The sequence below is a fragment of the Sinocyclocheilus grahami genome, unplaced genomic scaffold (assembly GCF_001515645.1).
Source record: "Sinocyclocheilus grahami isolate Dianchi unplaced genomic scaffold, SAMN03320097.WGS_v1.1 scaffold141.1, whole genome shotgun sequence".
Lineage (NCBI taxonomy): Eukaryota > Metazoa > Chordata > Actinopteri > Cypriniformes > Cyprinidae > Sinocyclocheilus > Sinocyclocheilus grahami.
In genome coordinates this window covers 1,118,339-1,138,584 of record NW_015505320.1, presented here as the reverse complement: position 1 = coordinate 1,138,584, position 20,246 = coordinate 1,118,339, and the positions used below count along the sequence as shown (strand labels likewise).

The following is a 20,246-nucleotide window of genomic DNA, read 5'->3' as shown; positions in this document are numbered from 1 at the left end:
TTGATAATGACTGTTAAAAGAGAAAGATGCATTTAAACATCTTTTTTATGAACATAAAAGGCAGGAACAGAACAAATAAAGAAAAGAGGATTTAAAAAAAACAAAAACAAAAAAAAAACACATCAAAACAAGTATTAACCATGGTACATGAAAGATCTCATCATATCTCTTCAAAAAAGAAATAAATTTTTTGTTATTAATTACTCTTAGTGATTTAATTAAATGCTCTACTTCACATAAGAAATCTATAAAAGTAGGTATTTTCTTAAGAAACCTTTGTTTGTTAAAATAGAATTTTGCCACAAGGATAAGAAAGTTAACAGCAGATTCTAAAGATTTGTTTTGGTTTTCAAAAAAGCAAACAACATCCTTAATGTGTAAATTACATTTCATATTAACTTTAGAAAAACAATAGGAACTCAAATCTTTCCAGAAAAGTGATGAAACATTACAAGAGAAAAATAAATGACAAATATCTTCACTTTCTTTTTTACAGAAGGTGCATATATCAGCTACATCACAAAATTTCGACACAACAGCGTTACAAGGGTATATATTATGCAAAACTTTCACTTTATTGGGTATACAGTATTTATATGGTAATAACCATGTTTTCCTCCATTGAATGTTATCTATTTTAGAACCCCCCAAAAAATTCCCTTTTGGAGAAATTGAGTTTCGAGATTGAGAAAGTTGACGAATAAATGAATTATTACATTCTTTACTTAAAAGCGAAACACCTCCCAAACATATCTGTGAAAGTTGTTTTGAGCATGACTCATGGGTGAGGGAAGCTTTCATCAGACATATGAATCCATCAGGAATCGCCTTTATAACAGAGTTAAATTCTTTAAACGGAATGGGAAATTGATGGATATTCATAAAACATTCATAAGATAACAAATCGCCATTAGAGTTGATTAGATCAGCAACAAAGATTATGTTTTTATTAAACAATTTATCAAAAAAGACTGATCTATTTCTAATTTTAATATCCAAATTATTCCATAAGATGGTTTTGTGGGGGGGAAAGTTGTGGTTGTAAACCAGTTTCCAGGCTAACAAGCTTGTTGATTAAATCTAGCCAGTTTAATAGGTAATTTACTAGTGGAGTAATTGCATTTCATCAAAAAAGAAAGGCCACTTATCCTATTAAATATATTATTAGGAATAAAATACCACATAGAATCTGACCCAAGCAAACATCTTTTTAACCAATTAATTTGAAATGTATTGTTAGTATCATCAAAATTCAGGACTTCAAGACCCCCATCACTCCTTTTATTTGCTCAAACATATTTCTTCAATTTAATTTGTGAGATTTATTACTCCAAATAAAATCAAATATTTAAAATATTCCCATTTAGGACCATGAGACTCAAATTCATTATTTGAACAAATTCCTTTAACTAATCCCTTGATTTGATCATTCAAATTTTTATCTTTTAGCAGATTATTATTCAATTTCCAGTAACCACGCACAGTACTCACAGACTGTAATCTGACCACAAGCGACCACAATACCTCTTATGATATGAAGAGCGCCTGTTTTCCAGACGCGAGTCTATTTCGTAACCTGGACAAAACGCTATATATCTCACCGATGGAAGCACGCAGAAACGTGAAAATGGTCTTGTTTGAAGAAGAGATCCTAATCTAAAAGATAATATAGAGTATATAGATATTTGTGGCTGTTTGAGGCTGACTGAAGCAGTGCTACCAGTATAAATGTAAATTCGTTCAGAGGTGACAAAATTATACATCGCGATTCTATCGAAGATAATTCGATCTGTGATTGTCACACAATGAAATAATCTACATCGTCAAATTCCTGAGAATGAGAGCTTTCTTGTGACATATGACTTGACTTTTTTGTGAAAAATATATAAAATACACATTCTTCGTAAAAATTATTCGCAATGGTTAGGCGGAAATTCGTGTGTGGGACGAATACATTTCTAAGCTTAATTTGACTGCTTTATGTATATAAAAACCTAAAGGAATGGTATTCTTTGTAAAGAAGACATGCCAAGCTTTCAAATGAACCCATATATGGGCTGATAACATATAAGGAAGGCTATGTAAATGAAGCATAAACATTTTTAAGCGATTTTGGACCCGTATCCGGGTCCGCAGAGTTTAACTGGTTTTAACTTGGAGTTACAAAATAAAAAGACAACGGATGTCAGTTTTCTTGTGTTTTTGAACCATAACAGCTAATATATATTAGAATACTTTATTACCTTGATTTATTCAAAATAGCAATCAGTGTTACTTAAACAGATAACAAGTGAAATTTATTTGCTTCCATTTCTTCCCTTCACTCACCTCATAAATGCTTTTGTAAAGAACAGGTCATGTGATAGCTTAGCAGTTCTCTGTGTTGAGAGGTCAGTCAGTCTGATTAAGAAAACATTGCAGGATAAGCCAGCTGCCCCACACGCACATATACACACACACACTCTCTCTCTCTCTCTCTCTCTCTATGTACATTTGGGTTGTGCTTCTGTATGAAATCATCCTTCACACAAAGCTGCAGGACAAAAAAGGTAAGCCTTTTCAGTTTTATCCCAGCGCCAACCATGTAATTGTAACCAAATTTGTTATACATTTAAGTGTCATTTCTGTGCGATCAGTGTTGCCAAACAGAATTGCAAAAATAATGACAGAAACCTTTTCCAAAATGCTCCTCTCATCTCCCATTGCTAATCAAACAAATAGTATCATCCCAAACTCATGGCATTGGATGGGTTAATGTAACTGGGGTGGGCTGGTCAGATACTTTAAAAAACTGATAATTCTAATAATGTCACAGAGCCAGTGTTTACACTTTTTGGAAGAATCGGCCTACAAAAGACTGACTTATAGCATATTAACTTTCAAAAAAAATAAATAAACATCACCTTTTATATAATAATTTAATGACTTCAGTAGAGATGACCTCATTTATCCAGTAGTCAAATGGAACAGCTTTCTAAAAATAGTTGATTAGGAGACAGATTAACTAAATAGTAGAGCTTAGTTTGTGCCAAATAGGTCTGTATTAATCTGTGTAGCATTTGACTTCTTATGAGTGCCCAGAGTCATTACCTTTCAGCAAGTGCACACTTTTTTGTTGTATTTTGTGTCATGCATATTTTATGCACTGGGAGTAAATGGCTAAATGATTTAGAAGCTTTTTTAGGAGCAGACATCAACAAAACTATATAAAAAATTATAAAAAAAATTAAATATAATAAAAATTAAACTGAATTAAAAAATGTATAGTATCATCCCAAACTAATGCTATTGATTGAGTCAGTGTAGCTGTGTTGGGCTGGTTGGGATACGCAAACTTCACTGTTTTGGTAAAATATTACAAAATATTAGAACATTACATTAAATTTGTTTACATGTTTAAAATAAATTTGCAGCAGCTGTGGGCTCCCATGGAGGAAGAGCACACATGTCCCATGTGTCGTGACCTCTTTGATCAATCTCAACCCTTTCCCTGTGGCCACAGCTTTTGCCTGGCCTGTGCGCAAGAGGCCTGGAGCCAGAGTAACGTCTGTGGCAAGCGAAGATTTGTATGCCCACAGTGCCTGGAGGAGCAGATGGTGGTGGTATGTGACTGCTGTCCGGAAGACGAGGATAATGCGGCCCATGCTGCAGTGAAGACCTGCCTGCGATGTGAGATCTCTCTGTGTGAGCAGCATCTGCAGCCACATCTGCAGCGTCCTGCTTACAGCACTCACCTGTTGGTGGAGCCACTGATGGATGTATCCCGCCGCAGGTGCCCTACTCATTGGGAGGTATTCCGGTATTACTGCATGGATGACAGGGAGTATGTCTGCCCAGATTGCATTTTGGAAGGACGGCATGCTCAACACCAAGTCAAAGGGGTGAAAAAAGTGGAGGAGGAATACAAAGTAAGTCATTAGATCTATTATACTGTTGTTTAAGAAAAAGTCCTGTTGAGGGATTTAATTATGGTCCAGGACTGTTCACAATGAGCTTTATACTAGTTTATTGCCTTTTTTAGAATAATGCTTTTTAACCCAGAGTAAAGCAATTTTGCAGGGGCCATTCACACAGAATGTGTTGAAAATGCAGTGTTCAAAGTCGTCCGTTTGGCGCTTGTTTAGAACACCAATGGAAAAGTTGCACAGTGGAATAAAAAATAAAAAAAACTGTAAAGTTGGCACTGCTTTTAACCCTGGATTAAAATGTGCTCCTTTTCATAGTGCTAAGAAGAAACAGACCTTTAGTGACAAACAACCAATCATAAACTGAAATATGATTGCCTCATTAAATATTCTTGCACATTATAGTCATAAAATCGTTCAAGCGGTTCAGCATTTGAGGGATTTGATATTTTGAAAAACTATGCAGAAGAAATTGTATCTAGTGTTTGTCCAGTTATTGATAATGACATTGCAAATATGTAAAGAGTGGACCCGGGCATTTTAACTTTCAGTTATTCTTTTGAATTATTCAGTTGATTTTAATTCATTGTCGTATTCATACACACTTGTAGAGCAGTTTTAACATTTACTGCACTTTTGTTATTCTTCAGTTATGTACATAGCAGAAGTCTCGCACATTCACAGGAAATAACTTAGGGTACTCCTCAAATTTAAAAAGCTCTTCTGTAATGTGTATAGGTCAAATTACAGAGCCTGTTTGAGAAAGCAGAAGAGAAAGTAAAGCGAGGTGAAAAGATGCTTCAAGAACATCAGAAAGCTCGTCGCAGCATCATAGTAAGTTCAAGTCTCTTTGGCATCTCATATTCAATCAAACTAAATATTCCTAACCTGAAATATAAGGACTACAGGTTCTCATAACTGAACACAACATGCATACGTTACATATTCTGTGTGTGTTTGTGTGTGTGTGTGTTTCAGGAGGACTCCTCTGTGAGTGATGTCTCCCAGGTGTTACAGATGGGTTCAGCCGTGCAGGCTCAGGTGGGCCGACTGGTGTCAGCTGTGATAAAAATCACGGAGCAGGAGAGACAGCAGGCCATGGAGAGGGTACAGGAAGAGTGCAGCAGAGTAAGAGAAGATCTGAACCAAACTGAGAGCATCCACCGCTTCTTTGGCTCCCTGCTGGATGAGAGCGACCCCTTCCTGCTAATCTGGGTATGAGGATATACTTTAAAATTTTCTAGATTAAATGCATATCAAACCTCATTCACCATATTCTGATAAAAAGCTGATATTTTATTAGTTATTATTTAATATTTTTATAAATGCATTCAAATAATGTATATCTTCTATAATCACATTCAATTTAAATAAATACATTCTATTAAAACATGGCATATCAAGCTCGTATCAAAGGCCTACAGTATGTATTTTCTTTACATTGTTTGTGTGCGTGTGTGTGTGTTTAAATTCAAATGTCTACAATAATACAGTTAAGGCATATTTTGTGTTAATTTGATTTGATAATAGCTGTTGCAACATGACATGCTAGAAAGAGCATCGCAAGACAGTTTATAACCAAAACCAACATAATACAAGATGTAATTGACTAGGTTTATGGCCTTATTAGCCTTTTTAATGCAACCAATTCTTTGTTATTGAATACTTTCTCTGACTGTACAAAACATGCAGTTTTATTTAGGAACTTTACACATGTCATTTAGATTAAAAGAGATTAAAATCCTAACTTTTCACAGGTATTCCAAGCAGAGGATTCGCAGTAAGTCTTTAGATAAACCTTGATTGTTTTAGTGAGTGTCATAGCAAAATCTTGTGATTTGTGAGTGCAGTTGTATGTTAGTGTGTGAATCTTTTACTTGGTTACTTTTGCTCGATTTTTCTTTGCAGGATGATGGCAGATCTCAACACACCTCTGTTCACACCACCTCAGCCCAGCATGGATAAGAAACGTGTTTTAGAGAATGTGGAAAATAAATACAGAGAATTCATAGCAGAGACCCTGCGCTGCCTAATTGAACTCAAGAGAGATCTCTGTAAGTAGGCATGTTAATATTAATACAGCCCATGATGGGCCCCGATCCCACATTTAGATTTTTTAAGAAATACAATTCTTACTATTGATTCTCAGCTAATCTAAGCGTGAACTGAATCAATATTTTAATTTTTTTGTCATTTGCCTTGTTTAATAGTGCCATCTAGTGGCTACATTTCTAATGCCTGTTTCTCTTTGTTATTTAGTAAGCAGCCCATTAACCTTGGACAAAAACTCAGCCCATCCTCTGCTAAACATCTCTGAAGACTTACGGACAGTGATGAGGGTCAAAAACCGCTTGTCTGTCCCTGAGCATCCTGACCGTTTTGACCACTGGTCTCAGGTGGTCTCCTGTCAGATATTTTCTTCAGGAACCCATTATTGGGAGCTGGAGGTGGAGGGTTTCTGGGATATAGCAGTGACCTATTACAGCATTGGGAGGAAATCAAAAGAGGGCACAGCCTTTGGCTGCAACAAGGTAAATTGTTAACCTAATACACAAAATTTTGAAATGCCAAATATGATGATCCCTCTGCGAACAACTTCTTAAAATAAAAATGCACCCATATATTTTCATGTACAAAGACTCATTTTTACTGTGAAAAACAGAATATAAATGTATAAAATATAATCAGAAAAATGTTTACTTTCTGTTAAGTTGATGTGGTGTCTTTTTTGTGTGTCGATAAAATTAAAAAAGTGATTAATCTAATGATTTTTGTATTAAGTAAACAAATGTTCCAAATATGGACATGGGCAAAGATTTTTTTTAGCATGTTTTTTTTTTTTTTTTAGAAATTTTAGCATTTTATTTTCATTGTCAAACCTTTATCAATAGGTATTTCATCTCATGCTTTCACTGTCATTTAAAGGGAAACTGAGATCCAATGCATCTTTCTCCAACAACGGATATTCAAAATTAGCAAAATATAAATCTCAAATATTTTTATCCTTTTAGTTTGGTGAATATATTGCTAGTGCCCTTTTTTTGAAGGCTCTTAAAGACATAAAAGTGAAATTAAAAATGCATGTAAAATATTGAATATTTTCCATGTCAGCAGCCTTTCTCATCACAGCTCAAGAAAGACACTATAGTGAAGGGTTTTTGGATTGTGATGCTCCATCAGCCAATGAGCACTGTCAGCTGTCATGTACAGTTCATGTAATTGGCTCAAAAAGTTCCGTGCTTCTCGTGAGTCGTGAGCAAAAAAATAAAAAAATAAATAAAATAAATCATGTACTGTCAAGTTGTACTGCACCAGCTGATAAACCACCATTGAGATGAAGCTTTCTCCTGTTATTATAGACCTCACTGTTGGCAGCCCTTCCTTCAAGATCTAGGTTCAGGTATCCTTACTAAAGCAGTGCAGCCATTTGTTTTTAAAAATACACGCACAATTTTAAAAATAGCCCTTTAATGGAATGGCCATCCGTTCAGGGTTTTGCCACCTTTGGCCCAAGACGATGGCATAGGTTTCAGCATGCCTGCGACAGAGGATAAGTGGTTGGAGAACAAATGGACAGATGAAATTTGACCAAATATAAGCACAGTTCACTCTTCTTTAATTTATTGTTTTTATTTCTTGTGATGCTCAAAAATAAAAAGTACTTTGTGTATTTGAGAAATCTGAAAATGTTTCAGATTTTCTTTTATTGTATTATTTGTGCCCATTTGATGCTTATGATCCTTGTGGATCAGTCATGTTTTGTGGGACCCTGGGTCATGTTATGGTTCCTGTTTTCTTCTAAATGCTTTCTACTGACTGTTGGCTATCATTTACAGCTACAAATGCCAGTTTGACCATGCTGTTTACATCCAAGAAAGATTACATGGATTATTAGAGAAAGTGAGAGAGGGAGAGAGAGAGGTGACGCTGGTGGAGTGGGTGGGAAGGGGAGGGTCTTGAGAGACAGGATGAGTACAGGAAGATCTGTAAGCTGTCAGATTCAGTGTTTCTCTACAGAAGCTTTGACACTTTGCATCATTACACCTGGGAAACTGAGGGACAGCCCACAAAATCAGGTAATTTTGCTATTTTTTCTTACTACAAAAGCTTAAGGATTTCATTTAATCTTATGTTACTCCAGAGAAAAGAAGCTTTAGTAAAAACTTGTTTATTACACACAAAAAAAGGTATTTTAAGGTATTTTTGTCTTGTTTTCTTGTAAATTAATCAATTTATTAAAATCAGATTTATGCTTTTATAAAAACAATAAGATAAACATTTTTTTTTAAAAATAAAGTCTATATAAAGGATAATAATAATAAAGGATATTTAGATATTTTTACATGGAAACAAAGCAAAATGCTGATAATTTTTTTGGTGTGTAAGGTAATTTGGAGCTAGGTTAGTGCTGTAAAAAGATTTTAAATAACCTAAAGCTATGTTATGTAATGTTCAAAATTTTGGGAGAGTGAAGTTTTGTGAAGAATATTAAGCTATCGCTCAAGCACAGCACTGAGCAGAATTAGTTCTTATTGAAAAGCGCACAAACATTGAGGTTTCACTCAAGACCAGGCGCAATGAAAGCTGACCTTTGTAAATGTCATTGCTTCATAAAGACTATAAGCATGACTTGAATAGTAAATTAATGTGGTGAGTTGTGCCACTTAAGACCTGATATAGACATACTTTTCCTTCAAATTCCGAGATGTACATTGGGTTTCAGGACTTTGCATATTGTAGCCATTTCACCGTACCAAGGCACTGAGGAGAGAGAGGAGGTTCGGCCAATAAGCACCAGCAAAGGAGAGAGGGATAGAGGATCTGCGTAGGGGAGAGAGGTCCTGCATGTTGTGGAACGTCAGGAGGGAAGTGAGAGCGTGTTAAAGACAGATGGTCTCTCAGTGGAGTTGTTCTTTTTTCTCTCTTGTTCTCACTCTCTCTTGGATGCTGCTCCCCTCAGCTGAAAGAGATCCAAAGTGTTACCTCATGATCTTCATCCTTCACAGCTCCTCTTCCTCCTCCCCCACACAAGCATACCTGTTGGCTTGCAGAGCTCCTCTTATCCTCTCTCTCTCTCTTTGTCTTCTCACAGGTTGGCTATGATGATGGATTTTTTTCAGGATGATGAGAAACCTCTAAGTGTCCTTGCCTTTGGTCCCCTACAGGCAATTTAACAAGCACAGAAGTAGCTCTTCTTCGGGAAACTGTGACAGACAGGAGGGTGACGACAAAATAGCACATAAAGAGTAAGTGAGGGTGAAAGACAGAACCAAGGATTTAAAGATCTATAACTTTTACAATAGCTCACAACTTCACAGTTTTTGAGGATCCTTCACTTATTTTTCCTCGGTTCCCAGAAGACGACCTACTTTATCAAACTGTAGGGAACATTTTCACCTAATTTCATCTGAGATATCACAAGCTGAAATAATAAGACAATGCTGCCCAGCTCTGGGTTGCCAATGCTTATACTAGCTACACTTCTGCTAATCGGCCCTCTAGTGGTCAGAGGGCAAAATGACACAGAGCCCATAGTACTGGAGGGTAAATGCCTGGTGGTCTGTGACTCCACACCCTCTTCAGAACCAGCAGGTAATGCGCTGGGGATGTCCGTGCGTTCAGGTACTGGCCGTGTGGCCTTCTCTGCCACACGGCAAACCAACCATGAGCCCACAGACATGAGCAATCGCACCATGATCATCTATTTTGACCAGGTAAGCAATCTTTCCACATTAAAATACTTGTATGTAGTTTTGCTCTGTTTAATTGGTCAGTTTTTGTCAGATCTTGGTGAACGTTGGTGGTCATTTTGACCAAGAGAGCAGTATCTTTCTTGCTCCGAGGCGAGGGGTGTACAGCTTCAACTTCCATGTGGTGAAGGCATACAACAGGCAAACCATACAGGTACATACTGCAAAGTTTTTCTTGCTCTCTTAAAAATAAAGCTTCTTTATTGGCATCTATGGTTCCATGAAGAACTGTAACATCCATGGAACCTTCCATTGCACAAAAAGGTTATTTATAATGGAAAAAGGTTCACACTTTGAAAAAAAAAATTCTTTAAGAGTTGTTCATTGAAAGGTTCTTTGGGGAGCCAAAAATGGCTCTTCTGTGGCATTGCTGTGAAAACCTATTTTCCTATTCACAGGTGAGTTTGATGTTGAACGGATGGCCAATGATCTCAGCCTTTGCTGGAGACCAGGATGTGACACGAGAAGCAGCCACAAATGCTGGTCTTGTGATCATGGAAAGAGGAGACAAGGCTTACCTCAAGCTAGAAAGGGGCAACCTAATGGGAGGCTGGAAGTACTCTACTTTTTCAGGCTTCCTGGTCTTCCCTTTATAAAGGACGACCGTGTGAACAGCTGGGAGATGTGGAGGAGAGAGGGTGACATGCTCTCTGGGGATTTTTATTTTAAGAAAATGACTTTAAGAAAAGTCACAGAAAAGGTCATATTTGTTCTTCCTCTTTTTTGGTGGCAGAGCAGAGAAAATTAGATGTTAAATATTATTTATATTTTATTATTTAAAAATATAATTATTATTGAGAACAACATTTGAAAAAATGTGATTTGAAAATCACTAAAAAGTCACTAAAATGAGTTTGATTGTCTTTTTTTGTAATGTATTTAAGACAATATGCTAATGTGTATGGTTAAACTGAAAAATGGCATTGGGGAAAATATGATGAGACTGTCCGTACAGTATTTGAAATTATGTATATCAGAGGTTTTTAAACAATTCAATTTCTGAAATCACTTTTAATTCAAATATAGCTTATCGACTTGATGTGAGATGTCTGTTTCTTATATGCTTGCCTGCTTATGGAGCTGTGTGTGTATAATATAAAGCTTTGTAAAAATAAATCTCATTAAATCGAACCCCTTGACCTCAACCTGTGTTACTTCTCTGAATGAGTTGTTTTACCTCTAACAACAGCTGTTTGTAAATATAGCTCTCAGCATCAGCTGGCACGGTTGATCAGGATTCATCACAGATAGCAGCATAGGCATAATGGATAACGGATACGAACTACAGTGGAACCGGTCGAGCAAAGGCAGATGGAGTTTTTGGCAGGCAGACGTGCAAGTGTACACTGGACTCCTATGGATCATGCGGGGTGGGCTGTCACAGTCAATAAGTTACGCTGCATTGGTTTAAAGACACACACTTATTCACACATATGGAACAAGGAAAGAAAGAGAGCAGGAAAGAGATAAGGAGAGAGAAAAAGAAAAGAAAGAATCACTGATGTTAACACAGTATTAATTTATTTTTCTAACCTGTCTGTGAGCATTTGTTTTTGTATGAAAGACCACAGCATGCAACTCTAAGAAAGTAAGGTAAAAATTTAATCAAAACCTGCTGTTCGTGATGTTTAAAAATAATCATGTTAAGTAAGTTACAGTATGTGGATGTAAGTTATTTATCATTAATTTGTCCTAACACATATAATCCAGTATCCAGTGCACAGTATAATATGAATAATGCATATATTTAAAAATATATATATACATATTTAAAAAATTTACAATATCTGTTAATACACAAACATTAAAAATATATATTTGAATCACCTGAATAATTAGAATATTATTGAAAGTGTTTTAACATCATCCACAAAGTCTGTTGTTTGTGTTTTAATAATGCTAAATAATTTATTTAGATGTAAGTTAATATCATTCATTTTTCCAACCAAGTGTAATCCCGTGCACAATGGAAAATTAATAAATGCTTATATATATATATATATATATATATATATATATATATATATATATATATATATATATATACTGTTATTATGCACATTTTTGTTTTAATAGAAAAAAATTTATAATCATGTGAATATAATTTAAAGTGTCTCAACATCATATGTTTTGTGTGGTGGCATTTAAATTAGATTTTTATTTGCAATATGTTTCACATGGCAAAATTTGTAGACCTCTCTTACAAATCTGTCAACTAAATTCAAAAATACCTTTGTATTCATCTATGACAAATAAATTATATATTATAGACCTACTATAAAATGCGAGCATCAATGTTTCATTTAGCATCACAAGCTTTATTGGGACATTTGAATACATTTGCAAAAATTGCGTAAAGCTATCTAAAAATGATTTCGTAAACTTAAAATTATGATTTTTTATTTTCCCTTAAATATTCTTAAATAAAGAACTGAATAACAAGCGAGCATTTCGAAACCCGGTGATAACAAGTAGGCCGCATTTAGTGCAGCCTCAACCAAACTACCCGTACGACCGATACCTATTAATGTCTCCCGCCCTGTAATTCCGCACACCGGAATGATAGACAACTTCTTTCACCAATGGAAGGTTTGTCTTTTGACAGCCCCCCCTGAGGATGGACCAATCAGCGGACAGCAGATGAGATCGGGGCTGCGCGTTCGACCTAGCGCTGGCAAGAAGTTAGTTCCTGCTCTACGCTGGCCGTTTCCTGTAATCGTACAGTGTTGTGAGACGGAGAAAGCCATGTGTGTCGATGCAAAGGTAAATTTAGCACCCCGAACTTATTGCGGGGAAAGTTGGGGCAGTGGATGGCAGCGTTATTATGGCATATTTTAGGAGAAAATACGCCCTGGCCAAGTCGAAACAGCTTTGCGGCCTTGTCCATGTCTGTTCGTAGTCGGGCTATGGTTTTTGTAGCACGTTGCCTTTGGTTTGGTCCGGTTTGTTGATGAGAGAGATTGAAAGAGAGTCCGAACGAGAGACTGTGAGATGTATTATGAATGATGGACGATCACTGATACAGCTTAAATCGGCCGTCAGAGAGAAACAAAATGATCGAGAACATATTTAGCATTTGTAGCAATAGGAATCGCCATTGTGAACATTGATGGGGTTTGTCGAGTGTCTGCTTTAGGACTGTTGTTCCACATTGATGGCAATGCAAAGAAGGAGCCATGTGTGTCGATGCAAAGGTAAATTTAGCACCCCGAACTTATTGCGGGGAAAGTTGGGGCAGTGGATGGCAGCGTTATTATGGCATATTTTAGGAGAAAATACGCCCTGGCCAAGTCGAAACAGCTTTGCGGCCTTGTCCATGTCTGTTCGTAGTCGGGCTATGGTTTTTGTAGCACGTTGCCTTTGGTTTGGTCCGGTTTGTTGATGAGAGAGATTGAAAGAGAGTCCGAACGAGAGACTGTGAGATGTATTATGAATGATGGACGATCACTGATACAGCTTAAATCGGCCGTCAGAGAGAAACAAAATGATCGAGAACATATTTAGCATTTGTAGCAATAGGAATCGCCATTGTGAACATTTATGGGGTTTGTCGAGTGTCTGCTTTAGGACTGTTGTCCAGTGTTGATTTCGGTTAACTTAACATAAATTCTATGATTTCCGATGGACTATAAAGAATATGATATTACTAGTAATACAAATTTGCGCTCTTTGACTTTTAAAAACAACGTTATGATACTCGCCAAGTGACATACATGTCAGTCAGACATGATGCCATGTGAAGTGATGGCACTGCCATTCAGTAAGATGCAACAACTATATACAATAAATGATTAAATTAATGTTTTCTTGTCTTTTCCAGGGCATCAGTACACACATTTATTGATGGATCTCTTAGAGTTCACTCCAACCAGAGAAGCAAAAAGTAACTCCAGTGAGTAGGAGAGGATAGAGGGGAGAAAGAGAGAGAGTAAAGAAGGGTGAACTGGTGGACTCTCTCTTTTCCTGTTCCCCACTCCCTAATAATTCGTTTCAGGTAAGTTTACCTGTCAAACAGTAGATTTTAATACGCTGGAGTTTGCATACTAACTGTGAGAGTTGTGAACTTGGTACTAGTAATGTAGGGTATCTTTAACTTGATGAAGGTACCTGTAGAATTTTGTATTTTATTATATATATTGTATAACAGTACTGAGATATAAATGCATATAGATATTTATCTAATTAGTATATATAATTATGATTTCATTTACTTTATGCATGTGTATGTTGTACTTGGTATGATAATATATTTATTTTTACATTTCATTTACATTTTTATTGTAAACAACGTCCTTTGAATTTATTCATTTAAGGCCAACTACTTGATAAACTATTGCTGCATAAATGAAATCCAGTAACTGTCCTTAATGTTATTACTTCATTAATGTATGGGAAGAAATACTTGGTGAAGACGGTTACAGTTTCTCTCTCTCTCTTTTTTTTCCTTCAACAGCATAATTGCAAAATCTCTTCAGACTTGTTGGATGTTTTTGTACCGACACTGGATGTCACACATTATTTTCTTTTTTTAACAAACTCTTTGACAAGATGGCAGACCCCATTATGGACCTCTTTGATGACACACCACTGTTCAATTTGGATTCCCTACCTGAGGATGCATTCTCCCAGGGCTCCTCGGATCCAGTCGAGGAGGCGCTGAAGTTGGCACTGGGCCATGTGGACCCACCTATGGACCCTACACCGGATCCTGGTGTCCCTGTGCTCAGTGATGTTGTCACAGATCGAGCTCTAATCCCAACACCCCTCACAGCTCCTGTCTCTGTCCCACTGCAGACCCTTCAAACACAGCAGCCCACCCAGATGTGCCATGAGGTTTCTGTTGCCCCAGCTTCGATTTCCATTCAGCCCTCTCTCTCGTTGGCCAGTAATAGCAGTGGTGCGGCAACGGTCCTGCTGAGCTCCCCTCTTGGAGTACCTGTGTCCGTCGCCACCCAGCAGCTGCAGACTCAGCAAATCACTGTTACGCAACAGGCAGGAGGGCAGTCGGCCCCAAAAATTTTAATTCTCAAAGGCCCTCAGGGTCAGACTCAAGTGCTACAGGGTGTCACCGGAGCCACAGGCTCTCCAGGGAAAGTCACCCTCGCTAGAGTTCTGACAGGGACCCCACTTAGGCCAGGGATGGCGGTTGTTTCCGGGGGAACAGTGTTAAATGCAACATCTCCTGGGCAGGGACAGGTCAAAGTAGGCACTGGAGTTCAAAGGCTGGTTCATACACCAAATGGCCCAATGAAGCAGGTGTTACTGACCTCGGTGCCTCAGACTCAATCGCAGGTTCAGATGCAGCCGGTCCAGGTGCAGATACCTGCGCAGACGCAGCTGCAGTCACCGTCACAGCCAGCACAGGTACAGGCGCAGGTCCAGGTGCAGCCTCAGACACAGGTGGCATTACAAACACAGGACCAAGCGCCGGCTACTACATCCCCTGGAACGACAGCAGCGGCCGTCCGACCTCAAGGTGTCACATTTTCAGCAGTGTCACAGCAGGTCAGTCTCTGCAAGTTTTATTATGGTTAATTACAAAAAAAAACAGAAAACAAAAGTTTGGTTGCTTGAAATAAAATAACCGTTAACCTGAATAAAATATTTTATTTAAATAAATAAAAATCTATTATAAAAATTATATAATTATCCTTTGTATCAATTATTATATGAATATGTAAGTATTATACATTTTATGTAAACATATTTCAGCTAGTTTCCTAGGCAGCATTTCTGAAGTTCTAAAATAATTAATACTTAATAACAGTTATATGGACTTAAAGACTAAAAATGAGCACACAACAAAATTACTAAAACTTTAACTACAATTAAAATAAAAACTAAATATAAAAATGAATACATTAAAAATATTAATAAAAACTTATATCAGTGATACTGAAATATCACTTGTCTTTATGTTGTTTTTAACAATTTGTAATTATGTTTGCTGTTAGAATCTTAATAGCCCTTTTATCTCTATTCAGGGGGAAGCAAAGAGGATCACTCTGGTGCTACAGCAGCCCTCGCAAGGTGGAGCGGCCCAGGCTGGGACAGTGACACTAGGGGGAATTGCAGGGGCGGGTCAGCAAGGCCAGCAGCACAGGCTGGTGTTGGGCTCTCTGCCAGGGAAGTTGGTCCTGCAGGGAGGCCAGCTGGCAGCTCTCGCCCAAGCCAAGGCGGGTCAAACTGGTGCACAGCCGAAAGTACTCACCATTCAGCTGCAAGTTCAACAGCAGCCCAACCAACAGGGAGCCAAGGTGAGTGAAAGGACAGGTCGTGTGTGTGTGTTGGAAGATATTCTTTTTCTTGTAACTTGGTGGTGACGGGAAGCTTTTTCTCTGTGTGCAACAGTTTCAATTGGTTTCTGGGGCAGCTAATGCTGGTGGCAGCCCTCAGGTGGTGCAGATTTCTCAAGGCCAAGGAGGACAAAGACTAGCAGTGCCTCTTAAACTACTGCTGCAGCCACAGGTAGGACAATCCATGCATCTGTTTTAAGGCTCTGTGATGTTCATTGGTGTATGCTGAGCCATAAAGTAACACATTGCATTCTATTATTTCTGTACCACTTCGAATCTGAAGAATATCAAGTATTGTTTTAAAGTTATTTAAAGATGTTGTATAATATGTATACTCTTTTTTTAATACAATTTGTCTGGTTTAATTCCTTATGATGATTCTGATTTCTAAATGGGTCCATGAATGGTTCTTTTAATACCTAAAAGGACTAAATGTTTGGTAAAAGAAAATGTATTTCATTGCCAAATTATGAGAAATTTAAACAATTGTTGTTAAAGGTACATTTACCCAGACTTAAACGGCTAGTTATTTAATTACATTTCTGCTGAATCATTTTAATCAAATAACTTTCCTTAATTGTGTAAATTAAGATCTTTAAAAAATACTAAAACAAAAATGTATATTGAAATTGCATTACATTTGTAACAACTACATTTAAACGCTTTGCCATTTGAACAACCACCCAGTAACTAGACTGGTTTAAGTGACACAGTTAGTTGTAAGCTTTATGTAACTCAATAAAGTCAACCAAATGTTATTTTGGTTCCAATTTTCCAAAAGAACTGATTCTCTGTTCCCAAACATTGTGTTTACATGGTGACAAAGTGCAGTTCTCAAAATAAACGGTCACTTTTTCTGCAGTCAAGCACTGCTTCCAGTGCTGGTGGGGCCGTTTCTGTGGTTAAAGTTATCAGTACCTCGGCTGCCGGCTCTGCGTCCTGCACCACCACTACAGTCTCGTCTTCCGGTGTGCGTTTGGCGAAGGTCCAGGAGCCCGTTCGAAGAGTGGAGACCCTGTGCAAACAGGAGAAAGCAAATCGCATTGTTGCTGAGGCCATCGCACGGGCCAAAGCCAGGGGTGAAAGGAACATCCCCCGTGTGCTCAACCAGGATGAACTGCCTGCCGGACAGACCTCTGCAGACCTAGAAGGTGCCACAGGAGCTGGAGGAGCCAAAAAGAAAGGTGGAGGTAGTGGTTGTGGAGGGAGCAAGAAGAAAAGCCCATGTGCGGGTGGAGGGAAAGTGGTGGTGGGAGGAGACAAGAAATCCAAGCCGAAGACTCCAGGAGTGGTTTCTGGAGGTGGAGGCAGTAAAAGTAAATCCAAGACTAAGCTCAAGTAAGTTTTGATTTCTTATCCTCTTTGGATGAGTTTGACTCATTTATGTATTTGCCTCTGCCTGTTTTTGTTCTCACACTATATTCCCTCTCTATAGCACCATCACCCTAGTGGGTGGTAAGAAAAGAAAAAGAAATGCATCCTCTGATCATTCAGATATAGATCTAAGCCCACCTGTTTCACCCCGCACACTGGAGGAGGAAATGTCACAGGTATTACGTGCTTACGCATTTACTTGTTCCTGATCTAAAATCAGCCACTCAGTTACAATGGCAGCCATTGAGGTGCTGTACATGTTGGCAGGCATTAGAGCTGCATTATGTGACACAATTTTGAATATAGAGAATCAGAACAATGCCATAAACCTAATTCATTGACTCTACTGTGATCCTGTTCTCACAACAGAAGCGACGTTCTAACCGTCAGGTGAAGCGGAAGAAGTACACAGAGGATTTGGACATTAAAATCACTGATGACGAAGATGAAATGGATGCAGATGTTGACGTAACCACAACTCCTGTGTCTAGTGCAGGGCATCTGCAGTCTATGGGAGCAGAACTCCATCAGGAACTGGATGGGGATGGTCTTCCCAGCATGCAGTTTTTTGTGGTATGTCAGCAGTCTAGTCATAGCAGGTTGGACGTTTGTGGTACTTCCTGCCATTTGTTTTCCCTTTTCATTACTGGTTTTGTCAGAGGTTTTAGCTGTTTACAGTTGACACAATGCCACCAGTAATAAAGTAATGTTGATATGTGTGGACATGTTTCTGATTTGTTTCAGGAGAACCCAAGTGAGGAGGACGCTGCTATTGTGGATAAAATATTGTCTATGCGGGTGACCAAAAAGGAGGCAAGTATCTGTTCATACTAATTACTATCATTAGTCTTGTGAAATCTTGCACTAGTCTGTTTCGACTAAACCTTCATGGCATTTTCTTGTCCTGATGCAGGTGTCTCCAGGGCAGTATACTAATATGGAGGAATTTTTTGTCAAATATAAAAACTAGTAAGTCATCTTGTTTTCTCAGGCCTTTTTTTTAAATCAGACAATCTTTAATTAAAAAGACTTTATAAAAGTTTTTTCTATTTTATAATATTTATGTACATTTTCTGTTTTTCACTTGGCGTGGTGCTAAATTATAAACAATTGATCAATCAGTAATTTTTTTTTTGTATAATTTTTATTTCTTGAGAATGTTTATTTATGATGTTTCTAGCTCGTACATGCACTGTGAATGGGCCAGTCTTGAGCAGCTGGAAAGAGACAAGAGAATCCATCAGAAGCTGAAGAGATTCAAGACAAAACAGGCACAGATGAGGAACATATTCCAGGAGGTAAGACCCTATAAATTTGAAATTAGGCAAACATGCCATGTTTTGTTTGGTAGTGTAAGTCATATGGCTTTAGCAGATCTCACTAATTTTGTTCTTGAGGATTTGTAAGCATATCAAGAATGCTTCCCTGTGCTTTAGGATGAGGAACCTTTCAATCCAGACTATGTGGAGGTTGATCGTATTTTGGATGAGTCACATAGTGTCGATAAAGACAATGGGGAGGTAAGAATTCATCAACCACATACAAAATGTTCAAATAAGAGTGTGTATTCAAACTGATATTACATGTGTTTGTGAGTATTACATCTATTTGATATGACTGATATTACATCTATTTGACTGATTTGTTAAAAGAGTCATTTGTTCTTGTATCAAACTGCACTGGTCTACTGTGCATAGCCAGCATGGACAAAGTGATTTTAGCAAGATGTTTGGTTTGTTTGTTTGTTGTAGTATTTCTTGGTACCAAGTTTTATTTAATCACATTTAATTCAAATTGCACCCTGCCAAAACACTGGTTCTGAGTGTTGTTTTTCCTCTTACAGCCAGTAGTGTACTACCTAGTGAAGTGGTGCTCTCTGCCCTATGAAGATGCTACTTGGGAGCTGAAGGAGGATGTTGATGAAGCAAAAGTGGAAGAATTCAGGAAGATTGAAAGCCGCCCGGCCCGACTCAAGAGAACTGTGAGATACTGGCACGCTCATCCACTGCATACTGTTTTATCTGCCTCTTCCTCTCTCCTTTCAGTGCCTAGTCACCAGAGCATTTTTACCCTGTCTGTATTCTTTAGTTTTCATTAAGAAACAGGCGAGACAGTGGTTAATTATTAACAAGACTTGCTCTTCCATCAGCCTCGACCTGCTGCAAGTGCCTGGAAGAAGCTTGATGAGTCCAGAGAGTATATGAATGGTAACCAGCTCCGAGAGTACCAGCTGGAAGGAGTCAACTGGCTGCTCTTCAACTGGTACAACAGGTAAATACCCTGCTAATATACTAAGATGTGATTAAATTTGAAGCTGAATATAAAAGGAGTTTTAAAGACATCCACAACTTTCAAAGAAAGTTTTATTTTTTTCTACACATTTTAAAGACCTTTCCACATTGGCGAATGTTAAAAGACCGCTTGAATTTTTATTTTTGTGCATTTTAGTCCATGTGCTTTAGGTTCGAGGCATCTTTAGACTTGTGTACTTTTACTCTAGACAAAATAAACGGATGTGCTTTTTTTATTTTTTATGTACATGCTTTCTCTTCCAGGAAACTGAACCAAGAATATTAATGATTCATTCCCTGCTTAGGGGTGTATAAAAATGTGCTCTAGAATCAGATTGTTCCCTCACCCTCAATTATAAATACCACCTGTCACTGATCCAATGCTACAGCAGTGAACAGACAGTAGCTTGGTGATACAAAACCATAAGTAAATAATTAGCCTACTATTTGGACACATCAGCAGCCTCATGATGATGATCGTGGGCGTCCTTATCAGAACAGTCACCGTGGGATCTTTGTTTGAATTATGGCCTTACTCAAATAACAAATGCAGGCTCATTTCTTCTTTATTACTGTCTGATTCTGGCAGGACTGCAGGCGTAGGTGAAAATGGTGCCGAGATGGTCTATT

General features: G+C 37.8%; 3 protein-coding genes across 6 annotated transcripts in view; all 3 read left to right on the top strand.

The window, feature by feature from the left end:
* The first annotated feature begins 2,432 nt into the window (after nucleotides 1-2,432).
* Nucleotides 2,433-9,079, top strand: LOC107591433 (E3 ubiquitin/ISG15 ligase TRIM25-like). The gene is made up of 8 exons (XM_016280578.1): nucleotides 2,433-2,549; nucleotides 3,414-3,908; nucleotides 4,644-4,739; nucleotides 4,884-5,120; nucleotides 5,663-5,685; nucleotides 5,814-5,959; nucleotides 6,165-6,436; nucleotides 9,026-9,079. The coding sequence occupies exons 1-8, from the start codon at nucleotides 2,511-2,513 to the stop codon at nucleotides 9,077-9,079; spliced, it is 1,362 nt and encodes a 453-aa protein (XP_016136064.1). The 5' UTR covers nucleotides 2,433-2,510.
* On the top strand, nucleotides 7,880-10,438 carry LOC107591379 (cerebellin-1-like). The gene is made up of 4 exons (XM_016280538.1): nucleotides 7,880-7,981; nucleotides 8,998-9,619; nucleotides 9,690-9,809; nucleotides 10,054-10,438. Exons 2-4 carry the CDS (start codon nucleotides 9,344-9,346, stop codon nucleotides 10,249-10,251), a joined length of 594 nt encoding a protein of 197 aa, XP_016136024.1. The 5' UTR covers nucleotides 7,880-7,981; nucleotides 8,998-9,343; the 3' UTR covers nucleotides 10,252-10,438.
* Nucleotides 10,439-12,323: 1,885 nt separating this feature from the next.
* The window catches only part of LOC107591376 (chromodomain-helicase-DNA-binding protein 8), a 28,659-nt gene continuing 20,736 nt past the window's right edge, over nucleotides 12,324-20,246 (top strand). For 2 of the 4 annotated variants that reach the window (XM_016280534.1, XM_016280530.1), the window contains exons 1-14: nucleotides 12,324-12,418; nucleotides 13,476-13,649; nucleotides 14,109-15,160; nucleotides 15,640-15,912; nucleotides 16,007-16,123; nucleotides 16,814-17,289; nucleotides 17,387-17,501; nucleotides 17,695-17,898; nucleotides 18,070-18,138; nucleotides 18,239-18,294; nucleotides 18,506-18,623; nucleotides 18,762-18,845; nucleotides 19,169-19,306; nucleotides 19,475-19,596. In XM_016280534.1, the coding sequence (XP_016136020.1) occupies nucleotides 14,204-15,160; nucleotides 15,640-15,912; nucleotides 16,007-16,123; nucleotides 16,814-17,289; nucleotides 17,387-17,501; nucleotides 17,695-17,898; nucleotides 18,070-18,138; nucleotides 18,239-18,294; nucleotides 18,506-18,623; nucleotides 18,762-18,845; nucleotides 19,169-19,306; nucleotides 19,475-19,596 (2,729 nt within the window). In that variant the 5' untranslated portion in view covers nucleotides 12,324-12,418; nucleotides 13,476-13,649; nucleotides 14,109-14,203. Of the gene's footprint in view, nucleotides 12,419-12,829; nucleotides 12,850-13,475; nucleotides 13,650-14,108; nucleotides 15,161-15,639; nucleotides 15,913-16,006; nucleotides 16,124-16,813; nucleotides 17,290-17,386; nucleotides 17,502-17,694; nucleotides 17,899-18,069; nucleotides 18,139-18,238; nucleotides 18,295-18,505; nucleotides 18,624-18,761; nucleotides 18,846-19,168; nucleotides 19,307-19,474; nucleotides 19,597-20,246 lie in introns of those variants that run through there. The other 2 variants (XM_016280532.1, XM_016280533.1) reach the window with 2 other exon arrangements.

Bases quoted from the DNA above. Each gene is read 5' to 3' on its own strand.
- LOC107591433 (XM_016280578.1), top strand. From the start codon at position 2,511: ATGAAATCATCCTTCACACAAAGCTGCAGGACAAAAAAG. The intron at 5,686-5,813 runs GTAAGTCTTTAG...TTTTCTTTGCAG, and splicing joins TTCCAAGCAGAGGATTCGCA to GATGATGGCAGATCTCAACA. The intron at 6,437-9,025 runs GTAAATTGTTAA...GATTTTTTTCAG, and splicing joins CAGCCTTTGGCTGCAACAAG to GATGATGAGAAACCTCTAAG.
- LOC107591379 (XM_016280538.1), top strand. From the start codon at position 9,344: ATGCTGCCCAGCTCTGGGTTGCCAATGCTTATACTAGCTACACTTCTG. The intron at 9,620-9,689 runs GTAAGCAATCTT...AGTTTTTGTCAG, and splicing joins TGATCATCTATTTTGACCAG to ATCTTGGTGAACGTTGGTGG. The intron at 9,810-10,053 runs GTACATACTGCA...TCCTATTCACAG, and splicing joins ACAACAGGCAAACCATACAG to GTGAGTTTGATGTTGAACGG.